Source organism: Euleptes europaea, chromosome 10 (assembly GCF_029931775.1).
Source record: "Euleptes europaea isolate rEulEur1 chromosome 10, rEulEur1.hap1, whole genome shotgun sequence".
Taxonomy (NCBI): Eukaryota; Metazoa; Chordata; class Lepidosauria; order Squamata; family Sphaerodactylidae; genus Euleptes; species Euleptes europaea.
In genome coordinates, this window is record NC_079321.1 from 18,512,376 (window position 1) to 18,526,488 (window position 14,113).

General features: G+C 44.6%; 1 protein-coding gene and 1 non-coding gene across 2 annotated transcripts in view; both read right to left on the reverse strand.

Annotated features, from left to right (window-relative positions):
* Positions 1 to 3,699: 3,699 nt before the first annotated feature.
* The window catches only part of HSPA9 (heat shock protein family A (Hsp70) member 9), a 140,114-nt gene continuing 129,700 nt past the window's right edge, over positions 3,700 to 14,113 (reverse strand). The window contains exons 10-18 of the mRNA XM_056856279.1: positions 13,767 to 13,859; positions 12,647 to 12,856; positions 11,659 to 11,886; positions 10,918 to 11,022; positions 9,990 to 10,107; positions 9,225 to 9,319; positions 7,920 to 8,012; positions 7,269 to 7,409; positions 3,700 to 3,759 (exon numbers count right to left, since the gene is read on the reverse strand). Of these exons, the coding sequence (XP_056712257.1) occupies positions 3,700 to 3,759; positions 7,269 to 7,409; positions 7,920 to 8,012; positions 9,225 to 9,319; positions 9,990 to 10,107; positions 10,918 to 11,022; positions 11,659 to 11,886; positions 12,647 to 12,856; positions 13,767 to 13,859 (1,143 nt within the window). The remainder of the gene's footprint in view (positions 3,760 to 7,268; positions 7,410 to 7,919; positions 8,013 to 9,224; positions 9,320 to 9,989; positions 10,108 to 10,917; positions 11,023 to 11,658; positions 11,887 to 12,646; positions 12,857 to 13,766; positions 13,860 to 14,113) is intronic.
* On the reverse strand, positions 9,610 to 9,676 carry LOC130484045 (small nucleolar RNA SNORD63). The gene has a single exon (XR_008933685.1). It is a non-coding gene; the product is annotated as a small nucleolar RNA SNORD63 (small nucleolar RNA).

Genomic DNA, 14,113 nt, shown 5'->3' on the forward strand with positions numbered 1-14,113 from the left:
CAGTTCTCCAGAGAAAGGTCTTACCACCTGCTTCCTTTTAGAGGTATCCCTGCTATGCTCTCCCACTGAGCTGTGGCCAAAGGATGTGACTAAAGGCCCTTTTAGTCCAGCATTGTTTTCATTACAGTCATATGCTTCTAGTAAATTCACAAATGGCACATGAAAGCAACATTGTGCCCCCTCCATCCCTATATTCAGAGCTATGCTACCCTGCAAATGGAGGCTCTATACAGCCGTGGTGCCTACTAGGTAAATACATTGTGATGCTAGTTTCCTGCTGTTAAGTTCCCATTTTTGGTTAAGCAACCCTAACCAAAATGCACTGCTAACTTTGCCTTTGCATACATCAGCAACTGCTGGTTACCAAAGTTGTGCTAGAGCAGCAATTCTCACTTTTTATAGAAAAGTTGCAACACTTTATAGCAGAGAATTAGTATGGTTCTTTAAAAATGAAGTCTTGAAGGCACACGGGAGAGGCAGGTTGGAGCGATGGACTCTGATCTGGAGAACTGGGTTTGATTCCCCACTCCTCCATATGAGTGGCGGACGCTAATCTGGTGAACTGGATTTGTTTCCCCACCCCTACACATGAAGCCAGCTGGGTGACCTTGGGCTAGTCACACACTCTCAGCCCCACATACTTCATAGGGTGTCTGTTGTGGGGAGAAGGTTTGATAAGCCAGTTTGATTCTTCCTTAAGTGGCATATGAAAACCAACTCTTCTGCTAGAACCAGTGTGTGGTTAGATTTGAGTCCAGTAGCACTTTAGAGACCAACAAGATTTTTGGGCTCAGAGCTCTCAGTGTGAATGGAACGACAGGCAAAGATTTTAGTGGGACTAAAGGGCTTCTTAAAGACTTTACAGGAAGGGAAATAATAGAGGACAACAGTTGCCAGCAATCCAAGTTTAAATAAAGTCCACCATCCAAAAACAACTGCTCAAGGTGCTCCTATGTATATATGTTAGAGATCTTGTGTGTGCCACTTCCTAATAAAAGACTCACAACCAGCAGTGTTTGGGCTGTAGAAACTTTATGGGCACCTTCACACATGCCAAATAATGCACTTTCAATCCACTTTGCAGCTAGATTTTACTGTGTGAAATGGCAAAATCCACTTGCAATTGTTAAAGTGCACTGAAAGTGGATTATTCGGCATGTGTGAAAGCGCCCTATGATTAAGCTACAATGTCAGTTATCCATATATTTTCAGTTATGACAAATAGGCAGTTTGTGTGCTGGCTGTTTGTTCATCTCTTGCTCCAAATGTTGACAGTTTGGCTGTTTAATGGTAATGGTAAAAGGCTCTACCAAGTACCGGCGTCTTGGAAGTCATTCTTTTTCTGAAAGGAATAAATTCCATCTGAAGGTATTCATGTGACAGCACCACGCAAAGGAGGATGAGAGAAAGCTAAACCTGCTCATGCCCTGGGTTTGCACTGGGTTTATTTTTTAAGAGAAAGAGCCCCTGCATCTGACAAAAAATACAAATGAAAAGAACTGCAATAAAACAGGCTAGAGCTCCCATTTTGTGAGTCTTGAGGCTAGTGAAATGTTAGACAGACATGCCTGCATTTACCAGGTTGAGCATTGTTCCAGACTCAGCCCTGGCATCTCATAGTGGGAACTGTCAGGCAGGATTTTATCACACACCATCTGACACAGCTCCTGCCATCAAACGAGGACACCCTTCTTGAGAAAGCACCTTTGTGTGCATTCCTACTCGAACAGAAGGTACAGCTGTTCCCTCCCCATCCATCCCAGATTCCATTTAATGGTCACCTTCCAGCTGGACACCAGCTCTAAAGACCCCCCCAGTACGGTTGCCTTCCTACTCCTGAGTAAATCTGAATTCCATCACTTTTTAACTTGAAGGTTTTTTTTAAAAAATGGAGCTCACCTCTTGAATGTCAACAGTAATTTCTTCTCTAGAATCATCATGCAGTTTACTTAATACACTTGGGCTATCATGGCTTCTGCAAATTATTTGCTTCTGTAAGAGCAAATCAGCTCCAGCATGGTGTAGTGGTTAAGAGAGGTGGTTTGAAGTGGTGGACTCTGATCTGGAGAACTGGATTTGTTTCCCCACTCCTCCACACGAAGCCAGCTGGGTGACCTTGGGCAAGTTACAGCTCTGTTAGAGCTCTGTTAGCCCCACCTACCCCACAGGGTGTCTGTTGTGGGAAGGGGGCGGGGAGGTGATTGTAAGCTGGTTTGAGTCTCCCTTAAGTGGCAGAAAAAGTTGGCGTATAAAAACCAACTCTTCTTCTTCTTACCTGAGTTAACAATGTTTCAGATCATATTTTTAATCACAGCTGGGAAAGGCGTTGAGAATATTAAAAAAAACTAAGTTTGTGATGGATTCAAAAAGTATGTTACTGGATATCTTACCAAGTTATATTCCAAGATAACATAGTGAATAATTCAAGTACATGGTGATGGCAGCAAGCGTAACATTATGCAGCAAAATGGAAGGCAGAGAAATACCCAGATTTGAATAAATGGATGAATAAGTTAACTGAATACGCGTCTATGACAAAACTAACATCCTTTATACATAATAGACCAATTTCAGAATTCCAGGGAAAATGGAATGTTTTTTTAAAATTATATAGCTAACAATTAAGAATAAAATTAAATCAAAACAGAAGATAGATTTAGGTAATACATGCTTTATGTTATTAGATATGAAGATATACCGAGAAGAGTAAGGTAATTCAAAAAGAAGTTAACTACTAAAATGTTAATTTAAAAAGTAAGCTTCACATACATTCGATGGTTATGATTGCTTAAAAAAAGGAATTTGATACTTTAAGTCCTGGGACAGGAAGCTCCTAGCTTGCTCTGGAGCTGCTTGCGTTAAGTGATGACCTGAGCAGCAGGGAAAAAAATGTTAAGTATGCCGCTGTAAAGAGATCGTCCAACACACGACCTGAGCTTGAGCTCTCTAATTATGTGCAATCATAGCTCTTGTCAGCTACACCATTGGGGGGTGGAGAAAAACTTACATAAGAAACACACACAGATCCAGTAAGAATAATTTTATTAATTGGGAAGCTCTTTTCCTGTTACAAGACATGAGACAGGAGCTAGAGCAGAAAACTTCGATAAGCGGTTAAGTGGTGCTTCAGCGTGGCCTGGTTTACAAACCTCAGCTACTTGAAAGCAATCCACCCTCTGCTCAGATACAAGGATCCTAAGCTAGCTGCAGACCTGAGCATTGCATACATCCATCTACCACTGCTGAACCCAGGCCCCACTGCCAATACCTTCCCGCTGAAAACAGAGATCTGTTCCCAAACGCAGAGGATCCATCGTTCAGGGTGGAACGTGAAAAAAACCAGGAGTCCAAAGCCCTACCCCCACCCCACCCCCGAAATTATGACGTGGTTACTCAAGCCTTCTGAAATCACAGCTTTATTCCTTAATGAATAAAGAGCTTGTTGAATCCCCTGGATGCGCTTGGAAAAGGTTGGTTGCCCTTGGGAGGGGCTGCGTTGCATCACTTTTCTCTTTTAAATCAGGTGATGATTTCACTAATAGACACATCACTAATGCATACATTTATGAAATTATTATAGGATACTGCAAAAACACAGTAAAGACATAAATCTGCCCACAGCTGCTCAGGAAGGTCCTCTGGCTCCCAAGCTTCGAAACATTCGCCTCTCTTCCTGCTCCAGTCTATGCTAGACTCAATTTATTGCTTTTCTTCTTTCTGATCCCCGGAGCTTCCGGAACTTTCTCGCTCTGATGCCATCTGGGGGGGGGGGGGGAAGCACACACACACACAAGCACAGAGTTTGTTAGCTAAGGGCAGAAGCTCCAAGAAATTCCTTCTTATATAAGGAAGTGGTTTTCAATCAGGGAAGCTTTTATTCCTGTATTCCAGGGGTCCCCAATGTGGTACCCATGGGCACCATGGCACCCACCAACACCTTTTCTGGCACCCGCCAAGTGTTTCTAGGAAATGGGTGGAGCCAGGTAGGGCTTCTGCCCAGCAAGGCTTCTGACTGGCTGTGCAGATTTTTTTAAAGTGTTACTTTGGCGGCAGCTGCCACCACAGCACAAGGATACTATACTGCGTGGGCTGTGATTCCGTTTCGTGCTGTGGGGTCGCCACGCTTTTTGCTCTCCCTGGGACTGACCCCCTCCCTTAGATTAGATTAACCAAGCTGTATATAGGAGGGGGGAGGACGGAAGGCAGAATGGTATAGCTCGATCTCATCAGATCTCAGAAGCTAAGCAGGGTCAGTACTTGGAAGGGAGACCTCCAAGGAATACCAGGGTTGCTATGCAGAGGAAGGCAATGGCAAACCACCTCCCCTTCTCACTTGCCTTGAAAACCCCATATGGGGTCGCCATAAGTCGGCTGTGACTTGACAGCACACACAGACACATATAGAAAGAAGTCACCATTATGGAATTATATTATTTGGGCACCATTTTAAATTGGTTGGTTTTAAATTGTAAGGTTTATATTGATATTTATATACTTATGTATTAATATAGTGATAAATTGTAAATTTTTATATTGTTAGTTGTGCTGAACCCGGTAGTGCCAGGAAAGGGCAGGATAGAAATTAAATGAAATTAAAAACCAAATAACATCTACACTGTGGCGATAATTTTGTGCTGGCTTCGCTTCCTGAGGCAGCCATTTTGTTGCTGAGCCCACAGGCTCAAAAAGGCTAGGGAGACCTGCTCTATTCTGAAAATCTTGCTCCATTTCATATTTTAATGATGAGCCTCTGATACCTTTATGAAGACTGTTCAAAGAGGCCTAACTACGACCACCACACAAGAGTGTCACATCTGTGAAATAGAGAATCCCGGGACCCTGAACAATATGAATGAGGGGGCTGCTTACATCACTGGTTTGCACAGCTGCATAAAAAAAAGCAAATAGAGGCACAGAGGGGGTTGTGATGGAGGGTACCAAGAAGCAACAGCTAAAGGGCCTACAGGCCAGCAACAAAATGGCAGCTAAAATAACAAGGGCTGTGTATAACAACAAAGGAAGACACCTTGATAGCCAAGTCTCCACAAATAACGTTGTCAAGCCATCAGTGGCAACCAGGAAACTAGTTCTGGTGCCCAGCAGGCAACGCTTCCCTCTTCAGAGGCAGAAATAATAAGAACAACCAGCAACATGGGAAAGCCAAGCGCCTCTTTCAAAATGGCAGCCATGTACTTTCAAAATGGCAGCCATGTACTTGGACTGTGGCGTCTGCAAACCACAGACACATCCAGTTCTCCCCTGTTAATCTCCTTGTATGTGGCAGCAGGCACAAAGGGTAACTGTCAGGCCTTTGCTCTGATGCTGAAGTGAAGGCTCTTGACATAAGTAGGCCAGGTTCTGGCTACATGACAAGGTTTTGGGTTCCCATGCCTGCAATCCCTGTGTACAGTTCCGCTTATCCTGTTTACCACAGATGTGCCAATGTTATGGCTTCCCTTCCTGGGAAGCGCTTATCTCGAAATGGATTCACTTTGTTTTACTTTCTCAGCCTAGAATGCTTTTAAACTGTAACCTGCCTGCATAGAATCATTAACAGCCTTACCTGCGTGTAAGGCAGTCAGCTTCTTCAATCTGTCTTTTTGCTCCTAATAAAGTAGCATTGCTTAGGATCACCTGCCTGGGCGTGTGTGCTTATGGGATGCTAGGGACAGACGCCTGAGTCTGACAGTAACGGCTTTCCTCTGCGGAGCGAGGAACGTGAGCAGTGCGGGCCAACAGAAACAATGCTTTAGCTATCAAGCCCACCTGAGATCTCTGCTAATCGGCCCTGATGCCAAGACTTACTGAGAAGCCTTGCCTGTCTACCCTGAACAGTGACGGTGCAGAGATCCCGATTCCCTAAGCACAGAGTGCAATCAGCAGTTTAGTCCATCAACCTGAATTAGTTGCCATTTGTGCTTTCTTTTAATGAAAATTTTAAATGTTTTTTAAATAGTGAAATTAGCACCTTAAAATAAATATATTTCTATATATGAGTTCTTTCCCACCCAACCTTTGGGTACCAGCTTTGTTTTTAGGTTGGGTTTTCTCCTCCCCCCACCCTTTTGTTTCTGTTGAGAGAAGGCACGCCACTGCCACCTTGGCAGGAGCGTGCCAAGAAGGAAGAGAGAGTGAGAAATACTGCTTCATAAAGGCTACCTCAGAAGGCAATGCCAGAAAGAGCCACAATGATATCAACCTTAATTGAAAACTGATAAGGTAAATCTACTGTTAACTAAAGGATGTCTGTCATAGGAGACCTGTTCATACGACTTGTTGGAACGCTACCTGGTGAACACTACCTGCTGAATCAACAATCTGAATTGACACTGAATCGAATCACCTGTTGAATATGTACCTGTAAGGCTATTTCATACACTGTTATATAAGTGGATATTGTATGTTATATCCACAATTTATGTCTGCACATTAGTTGTGTTGAAATATTGATGTATATTTTATGGTGAGCCATAACCTACTTTTGTTGAAATTTAAAAAGATTATATCTTTATAATCTATTAAGGTTGCAATATTTTATTTTAGGAGGTACTATTTGACCAGTGTGTCTACCTTGGCATCCAGTCACAAGCCAATGCCACCGGTACGCAGAGACTGAATGCACTGGGTAAGGAGAATGAAACCATCCCACTTTAACGGGCAAATCGACTTCCTCTATGCCTAGCAGGCCCATCATCTATCATGTCTTTGTCAGAACTGCGCTTGTTCATTTCATGAACGCGTTAGCATCACTGTCACCCAGCCATTTGCCAAGAGAGGGACCAGGACAACTGAATTTGCTGCCCCAAATCCAACCTGACATCAAGGGAGGTCAAGAAACCCCAAGAAGCAAAACCTCTACTGGGTGGTACGACACAGAAATCAAGAGTCCTCCCCCCTCCAGCTCCCCAGAACACAACATGAGTGTTATTTTCAAAAAGCCATGGTATTGAGCACAGGAAAACAAAGACAACTAGACAAAAATTTAAACTTGTTTCATATACTGATGAAATCAAGTACCTGGCAATCTGAAATTGGGGACTTGGAGCTTTTCAATTGCATCCATCACCCTTAAAGATTAGCAGTCACCCTTTTTAAATACATCCAGGAAAATGAGAAGCTCCCTCCATCTGTCCTGCTCCCATGTTCACCCAATGGATTTAATCAATTCATTTGCTTTATTGGGTTGGCCTTTTCCTCTTGAAATTAGACACACACATACACGTGCTTCCTTGCCCACCCGAGCCCATGGGGCTTTGCCACCTCCCTACCTTTTTGTAGGCCATTTCAAAAAGCTTCAGAGATGCTTGCTGCAGGGTGGACGCTGCCTGCCGGATGTTCTCACCCGTTTCGCTATCTTTACGAGCCAGCAGCTCACGCATTTTCGCGATTTCTTCTCGCAGCTTGTTGCACTGTAAAAGCAATTGCGGAGACACACACGTCCGTGACCGTTTTTTGGCTTCTTGCCCAAGGCATAGATCAACCAACATATCCCGCAATGGTTAGCAAGGGGTGGCTGTTTCCTTAACAGAACATTCCAGAATGAGGTCCCTCCACACCCTTCCCCAGGCCTGCTTCTGCACACAGAGGTCCACAAACCTCTCAAGTTAATTTTCCTTGTCAGTTTCTTGGGGGAAATGGGAATTTCTTTTCTTTACTAAAGGCTTTCTAGGGTTGACAAGTTATTTTTAACAAGTCCCTCATCCCTACAAGATGCTTAGCATTTTGGGGAATGTCAGAACAAACCAATGTGAATGGTTATGTAATTTAGAAAATTTTTACATGTTCTTTAAAAAAAACTCAAAAGGTTATGCAAATGAGTACACATGCCCAGGCAGTGATGTCAAGTCCATATACACATACGTTAAGTTACAACGCAGGGATGCAATAATCTTTACAACAGGGCACCACAGAATACGCACCTCATCAGCAGGGAGCTGATCTTTGAATTCTTCCATCTTGGATTCTGTATCATGGATTATTCCTTCTGCCATGTTTACAGCTTCAACACGTTCCTAAGTAAAGCAACAACTGGATGTAAGAGAACACGCAGTACCTGTTTGTGCCCACAGCTCCCCGCATGTGTCAACAGAGATTACAAGCCCACCCAGGACAGAAACAGGAAGTACCCAGTTGCCTTTCTTGACTAGGACAGAAACAGGAAGTACCCAGCTTCAGGACACTCTCACAGTACAAATTTGGTATGCTTAGAGATGCCCCATCTCTAGTCTGCATTTCCTACATACAACACAAAATCACAGAGCTGACGAGGGTGTGCACACACACATGTGCAGTACATGGGTTCTTGAGAGGCTGGTACATACCATTTCACACTGGTCTGTGCTAAACCAAGAGGTACATTATAAAGTCTTTCGGGGGGGGGGACCCTTTCTGATTGCAGTAAATGTACTATTTACGCACCTTATCATGTTACTTTTAGTACAATAGACCAGCGGTTCCCAAACCTTTGGAGTCATGGAGCACTTTTCAGGAGAGAAATTCGTCATGGAGCACTAATTTTCACCTAGCACCTATACAGTTAACCGAATGACAGTAATATTTTTCTTTCTTATCTCTTCATGGAGCATTAGGAGATGTTTCACAGAGCACCACTGAGCTAGACCTTCTGGCAGATGAAGGAATGATGGGACCGAAGATCACACCCCTTCACCTCATTTCTTCAAATCAATGATAAAGTACCCAATGAGAACTGTAGCAAAATAGAAATCCTAGCTGTCAAGGAATCAGCTCAGCACTCCAGCCATTCGGTCTCTGTTAAATTAGTTCTAGAGAATCTCAGAAATTCAAGATCAGGTATTTTCTCAAGGCATGACAAAAGGGGGGGGGAGACCGCTTTTGCCAGCATTTTTATATTTTGTAGATGCTAGAATTTCAGTGATGACAGTGTAAAGGGTCTGAAACATTTGGAATTTTACCTACTACAATTTAAGAGCTGAAAAGCAAAAATGTGCATCCTGGTTCTTCAATAGAAATGCAGATACAAGGACAGAGAAATGACTAAACGCAGTCATTACTTCTTTGAAAGTTCCAGTTGGAGAATTTTTTTCAATTTATGGATGTTTGCACAAAATTTATGCATGGCGCTCTCTCTGTAGACGACTTCAGCTTGATACCCTAGATGTCGACGCAAAAATTCTGAACACATGAGGCATACTGGGAATGAAGATTTTACACAGGTGAACTAGAAACTCTCAGTGTAAAGTTACCTTTCTTCGCCTGTCTTCTTCGGCATACTTCTCAGCGTTTTTCACCATATTTTCAATATCATCTTTGCTAAGGCCACCGGAAGACTGGATCACAACTGCGCAAAATGTGAAAATGCATATTTTAGAGAGACATCTAGCAAAACCATTTAGCGGTATAGATTAAGTTTACTTGTGAAAGAGCCTATGATTTAATTGGCATAGATAATCCTTTACGCTGAAGGTTCGCCATTCCCGGCAATATTTTTCCTCAATATTTTTTTAGAGAGCTACTCTTAAATAATTTGGCATTTTTTTGCTGCTTCTGACATTTTGCAATTATTTATGAAAGCAAGTGTTTATATCCCTTAACCAGTCAAAGCAGAAGAGACCACCTCCCCAGCCATGGGGTGCTCAGTCAGAAATCTTCCACACAACTTTTCAGAATGATGTGTTGATAGTGAACATCACAGCATGACCACATTTGGCTGGGTTCTGGTCAAAACCAAAAGCTCAGGACATCTTATGAAATGCTTTCACAAGGATCACCCAGAATTACAACTGGAAATGCAATCTAAATGACAGCTAAATTTTTATCCAGGCAGAAGTCATTTCCTAGTGTCACTTTTCTTTTAGTCATATTTCTGCTTGTTAGATTGCATGTTTCAGAACCTCCATAGTATCCCCAAAGGCCACAAACTGCAGTACCATACCTTATCCAGGTACTTGCAGCACGTCATCCCAACGCCCCTCCCCTTAATTCAAGGAAACAATGATCCATGCACTCACTTTGCTGTTCGCGCCCTGTGCCTTTATCTTTTGCAGAAACGTGAACGATCCCATTCGCATCAATGTCAAAGGTCACCTCGATTTGAGGAACCCCTCGTGGAGCTGGGGGAATCCCAATCTGGAATCACAAAGTACTTTGCTGATTGTTCACAGAAGAGGACCACTTATTGGAAATCCTGGGGTTGTGAAATATTATGGAGCTCAAGGGCTGATTCAATGACTAATTCATGGAATCATCCCCACACAGAAGCAGTTTTACATTATTACTCAATATCTGTGCAAGACTATGGGATGGATCCCATTTAGTTTCCGTGGGAACAATTTCCACCAATTCCCCATGGCCGACCCTCAACTCCCCCCTCCACCTCCACTATTGAACACACACATGAACAAACATGAAGCTGCCTTATACAGAACTACACCATCGATCCATCAAGGTCAATAGTGTCTACAGAGGCAAAGTGGGAAGGCAGCTGCTTGGCGGGCACAGGACCGCTTTGTCACAAACAGAGACAAGAGTGCACCAGCAAGGAATTAAGGAAAAGCTTTTGAGGAGTAATTTTAGCCAAGAGGCTTTCCTTCGAAGGGATGGTTCTTCACAACCTCTACCTCTCAAGATCATTCTACTTCAGGGACTCCTATACCTCTTGACAACTCTTACAGTAATACTACTATTTAAGGAACAGAACAACATACACCTGCCAGCGCAGTTTGAAATGTCTGCAATCTTTGGTACAGGTAACACTACCAGCAATTCCCCCACCCCAACCCGCCAACGTTGCCCTCCTCCAACTTAAAGGACCAGCCTTTTTTTTAAAAAGGAAATGTTAACAGTCATGTCTCTGTCCAGAAATGCCTCTCAAAGTGAACAGATGACTCCGCATTCAGTATTACCGTACATCAACAAATAGGCAGAAAACAAACGTACCAGCGTAAACTGCCCCAACAGCTTGTTGTCCCCGGCCATCTCTCTCTCACCCTGGTGGACTTTAATTTCAACTTGAGTCTGCCCATCAGCAGCCGTAGAAAATACCTGTACAAATGAACACACAGTTAATGTGAACAGTTATGCGAAGCGGTATGCAAGCAAACAGGAACAAGGACAAGGCAGGCAACCCAAAAGGGAACAGATAATCTTATGTATACAAACACCATCATGCACATGAACACATGAAGCTACCTTATACTGAATCAGATCTTTGGTCCAGCAAAGTCAGCATTGCCTACTCAGACCGGCAGTGGCTCTCCAGGGTCTCAGGCAGGGGTCTTTCACATCACCTACCTGCCTAGTCCCTTTAACTGGAGATGCCAGGGACTGAACCTGGGACCTTCTGCATGCCAAGCAGATGCTCTACCACTGAGCCACAGCCTCTGCTCATCTATCACCCTCTGCTCTGTTTAGCTTTTGGGAAGAACACCCGAAGCTGCCTTATACCAAGCTGGACCATGGCTCCACCAAGGGCGGTTCTGTCTGCTCAGCCTGGCAGCAGCTCTCCAGGGTCTCAGAGGGAGATCTTTCCCATCATCAGTGAAGGAGTGCCTTGGTTCTGAAACCTGCATGCACAGCTATTAAGTGGGGGAAGAAGTCATATGGCCATAGCGCCCCTCCCCCCAAGAGATGGCATACCAGGGAGAAAGAATAGAAAGAACATCAAGGATTTCCTCTCACCTGGCTCTTTTTGGTGGGAATAGTGGTGTTCCTGTTGATAAGCTTGGTGAAGACTCCTCCCAGGGTCTCAATTCCCAGGGAAAGAGGCGTCACGTCCAGCAACAGCACATCTGTCACATCACCAGCAAGCACCCCTCCTTGGATGGCAGCCCCGATGGCAACGGCTTCGTCCGGGTTCACAGCTTTACTAGGGGCACGGCCGAACATTTCCTGCACAATCTGCTGCACCTGAAGGGACATACGGAACACGCACTTGCATTAATGTCGCAGCTGCAATTCGTACCACGGTTAGGCAGGTAACTACCAGCCTTCTCCAACCACAGCGACTGGACACAACCCACATTTTATTCTCCAGCATCAATAAGGAGTTTCGTGTACACGATTGTAAAAATATGCAAAACAGCCCCCTCCTATGAGGTATGGAATTCTGCATGGGTGGTACAGAGGTACAGTCCCCCTCAGTCTCAAGACCCTCACAGCATCAGACAAAGGGACAACCTACAGACTTTTGCAATGACACAGAACAGGGGTGTCAAACATATGGCCCGCAGGCTGGATCAGATCCCTTGAGAACTCATATCTGGTCCGCGAGCCAGCCACCCTTACTCTTGATCTGGGTTGGAGGGGCATGGCCCAGCCAGACTAAGTGACGTTTAGGTCATATCCAGTCCTCATAACAATTGAGTTCGACACCCCTGACGTACATGATTCTTGGGTGTCTTCCAAAGTACTGAGAGCATGAAGACCAAAGACAAGCTAGATCTTTTTCAGATTTAGTTAGGACAAATGAGCTGCGGAGACCACAGAAGAATCAGGCTGCATCATCACCTTCACAGTAACGTGCTCGAGACCCACCCCCTCCCTTCTGTGCCCAATTAACACATTCCACAACAGGCTGTATTTAAAGATCTCAGCAATAGGCCCCAAAAGCATGGACGACTGGTCCCAAGATGAGGGAACATTCCAGTTACAGGGAACCTGCCAATACCTTGGGCATTCTGGTCATGCCGCCGACCAAGATGACTTCCCCAATGTCGCTCTTGCTGACTTCGGCATCCTGCATAGCTTTCTGGCAAGGGGCGATCGTCCTCTTAATCAGATCAGCCACAATCCCCTCAAACTGAGAGCGGGTCAGCTTCATGTTCAAGTGCTTCGGCCCGGAAGCATCCATCGTGAGGTAAGGCAAGTTAATGTCTGTCTGAAATACCAAACAGTTACACGTACAAAGGGTTAGAATACAAAGAGTCAAACTCCGAAACGAGGCAAGAATGGACCTCCGAACATCAAACATCAAACGATGAGAACAGCGCCTGGCTTTTCCCTCAGGACTTAAGAACAGGGGCAGGATTCCCTCCCCCCAAACATGCACACCGAACAGAGGCACATCAGATCAGTTTGATCAGTATACAAGCCCAGGTCTCTGTCCACCAACCAGCCAACGTGAGCCCCTGAGGTGCTGGCACTGGTGGCAAGGGAGAAGGCTACAGGAACGGCTTCTGCCACGGACCTGCACAGCCACAAGCCAGGGCTGGGGGGGGGGGGGGGGGGCAAAGGCACAGGTAGCAGTCCCAGGGTCCAGCCCTGTGCCCAGCTCTCCTGTTTTTGATTGCTACCTTGGAACTTCTTCACTGCCCTGTATATATAATATCTACAGGAGTCTTGTAACGCAAGCCCGGTCACCCAGTATCAGGACCAAGGACAAGTTTTGCTACTTTGCAGGAAAAGATGGCAACGGAGGTTATGAACAGGCAAATGGGTGTTCTCGGTTACTACTTGGGAGAAGAGGCATAAACCTACACCTTGAGGCCAGTGACCCCAGCTGCGGAGAATCAAGCCTGTTCCTCCGGCATAGGTTATCCAGAGATCCACATCTGGATTGTTATTTCTTCAGAAATCAGAAAAGCACTCGTGGCAGTCACTGTAAGTGGCAAACTAATCGTGTGACAACAAACAGCAGATTTAACTACCACAGAGAACTTAATCATCGGTGACCCTTGCCAAATCAAGAGGATCGCTGGTTATAAGTTTGCTTTTCCGACACTGAAATTGGAACATAAAAATTGATAAGCGCCTTACCACGTAAGTTGCGACGTAATTCAAAGCCTCACCTGGACTGAAGAAGAGAGTTCACATTTTGCCTTTTCTGATGCTTCTCTCACTCTCTGGAGAGCCATGTTATCTTTGGTCAAGTCAACGCCCGTCTGAAAGAACGTCAAAAATCCACTCTCAAAGCCTTCCGTATTTGTGGCTAAAAACACTTTAAACGTGCAAACTCCACAACCCATTGAACATTCATCAGGTGGCTTTGCAGGATCAAAACCTTTCCTGTCGCTCTCAAAGTATTAAACAGTACTTCCAATTTTAGCCTCACTTTTAACAACGCTCCTAAAATTCCAACAGCTTGACCACATGGTTGATGTAATTTCCAAGAGTACTGCCTGTCAGGCCAGGTTTT